Genomic DNA, 1,877 nt, shown 5'->3' on the forward strand with positions numbered 1-1,877 from the left:
CAGCCACACCGGCCTCCTCCTTGTTCTGCAGACACACCAAGCATGCTGCCACCTCAGGGCCTTTGGATGTGCTTGTCCTTTGGCCTGGGATATCTCCCCAGATTTCTACCTGACTTGCTCCGGTATTACCTCAGGTCTCAGCGCATGTGTTGCCTCATCAGAGACCCCTTTCCTCATCACCCTTCTAAAACAGCCCCTCTTCTCGGCAAAGCAAAGTCATGAGGAATGGTAGAGGTTCCTGCCAGGTCATCCCCTGGAGCTGCTGCCTGTGGGACGTGTGCGGACCCCTGGGCCTCATGCCCAGACTTCTTCTCACAGGACCCTCCCTCCCCTGTGATGTCTCCCCCTACAGGTGAGAAGCCCTACAAATGCTCAGTGTGTGAGTCTGCATTCAACCGCAAGGACAAACTGAAGAGACACATGTTGATCCATGAGCCATTCAAGAAATACAAATGTCCCTTCTCGTGAGTAGAGGCTGGCATGGATGTGTGTGGGGGCAGATTCTGCCAGAGCCGGCAGGGCTGAAAGGTGTCCAGGTTGGAGACCGAAGGCCTTCTCTCCTCTCATCCCGTCCTGGATGAGCCTGCCTCGCTCCCCACTGTGCTTTTTTGCCCAGCCCTGAGGGTGGACACGGGTGTCCCTCATGCCTAGAGCCAACAGAGGGGCTGGCAAGAGGGTCCTCAGCTTGGTGAGCTCGCCTGACCAGTGGCTTTTGGTTCTAGGACACACATGGGCTGCAGTAAGGAGTTCAACCGGCCGGACAAGCTGAAGGCCCACATCCTCTCTCACTCTGGTAAGCAGGTCGTTCATGGGCCTGCCAGTTGGGGCCTGATTGGGCCCAAGCCCCAGGAGACAGGCCTGGAGGAGCAGAAAGAACAGACAGATCTATGAGGCTTATTAATCCTGCCTGGTACAGTCCAGCCAGCAGACTTTTGCTCATGTGGACTGTGAGCCATGCCCTGTGTTAGGCTCCTCAGAGAGTACAGAGGTGAATCAGACATAGTCCCCAAGTCTGAAGGGAAGCTGACCTGGGAAGACATAACTACAGAGGTTACTGGTGTACTGGTGTGACAGAGGTGTGGATCAGACATGGACAGAGGGCAGTCTGACCAGGTCCCCTTCAGCAGGCAGTGCAGCAAGGGTGTGGAGGAGGAGTTCACACTCGTCAGGTTCCCAGGAGTTCCATCAGAACAATTTGACTGGCTTTGCAGGTATTGTTTGATCTAGAACAAGGTTTCTCAGCCTTGGCACTATTGACATTTGGGGTTGGTTGACTCTTTGTTGAGGGCTCTCCTGTGCATTGTAGGGTGCTTACCAGCACCTCTGGCCTCTACCCACCAGATGCCAGTACCACTGTCCCTCCAGTTGTGACAACCAAAAATGTCTCAAAGACTCAGAAACCAAACCCACTGCCATTGAGTCAATTCCAACTCATTGTGACCTCCATTGGGTTTCAAGGCAGTATATCTTTACAGAAGTGGATTGCCCCATCTTCCTTCCACTGAGCAGCTAGTTGGTTGGAATCACCAACATTCTGGTTAACAGTCAAATGCCTTAGGCACTGTGCCACAAGAGTGCCTTCAAAATGTCTCTAAAAAGAAATTCATTGCCGTGGAGTCAATTCTGAATCATAGTGACTCCTCCTTGGGTATCTGAGGCAGTATCACTCCGGAAGTAGATCGCGCAATCTTCCTTCCTAGGAGTAGCTGGTGGGTTTGAACCACCAGCCTTCTGGTTAGCAGTCAAGTGCCTTAGGCACTACTCCACCAGAGCTCGAAAACTCAAAAACAAACAAATTCACTGCCATCCAGTTGGATCCAATTCACAGTGACCCCTCCTTGGGTTTATGAGATGGTATCACCCTGGAAGTAGATTGC

At 52.6% G+C, this 1,877-nt stretch overlaps 1 protein-coding gene across 1 annotated transcript in view; it reads left to right on the forward strand.

Annotated features, from left to right (window-relative positions):
* The window catches only part of ZNF341 (zinc finger protein 341), a 45,892-nt gene that overhangs the window by 41,859 nt on the left and 2,156 nt on the right, over positions 1–1,877 (forward strand). Inside the window, exons 11-12 of the mRNA XM_007934729.2 lie at positions 353–464; positions 723–793. Coding sequence (XP_007932920.2) covers positions 353–464; positions 723–793 — 183 coding nt within the window. The remainder of the gene's footprint in view (positions 1–352; positions 465–722; positions 794–1,877) is intronic.

The sequence above is a fragment of the Orycteropus afer genome, unplaced genomic scaffold, assembly GCF_000298275.1.
Source record: "Orycteropus afer afer isolate SDZICR_OR568_19922 unplaced genomic scaffold, OryAfe1.0 scaffold00020, whole genome shotgun sequence".
NCBI classification, from domain to species: Eukaryota; Metazoa; Chordata; class Mammalia; order Tubulidentata; family Orycteropodidae; genus Orycteropus; species Orycteropus afer.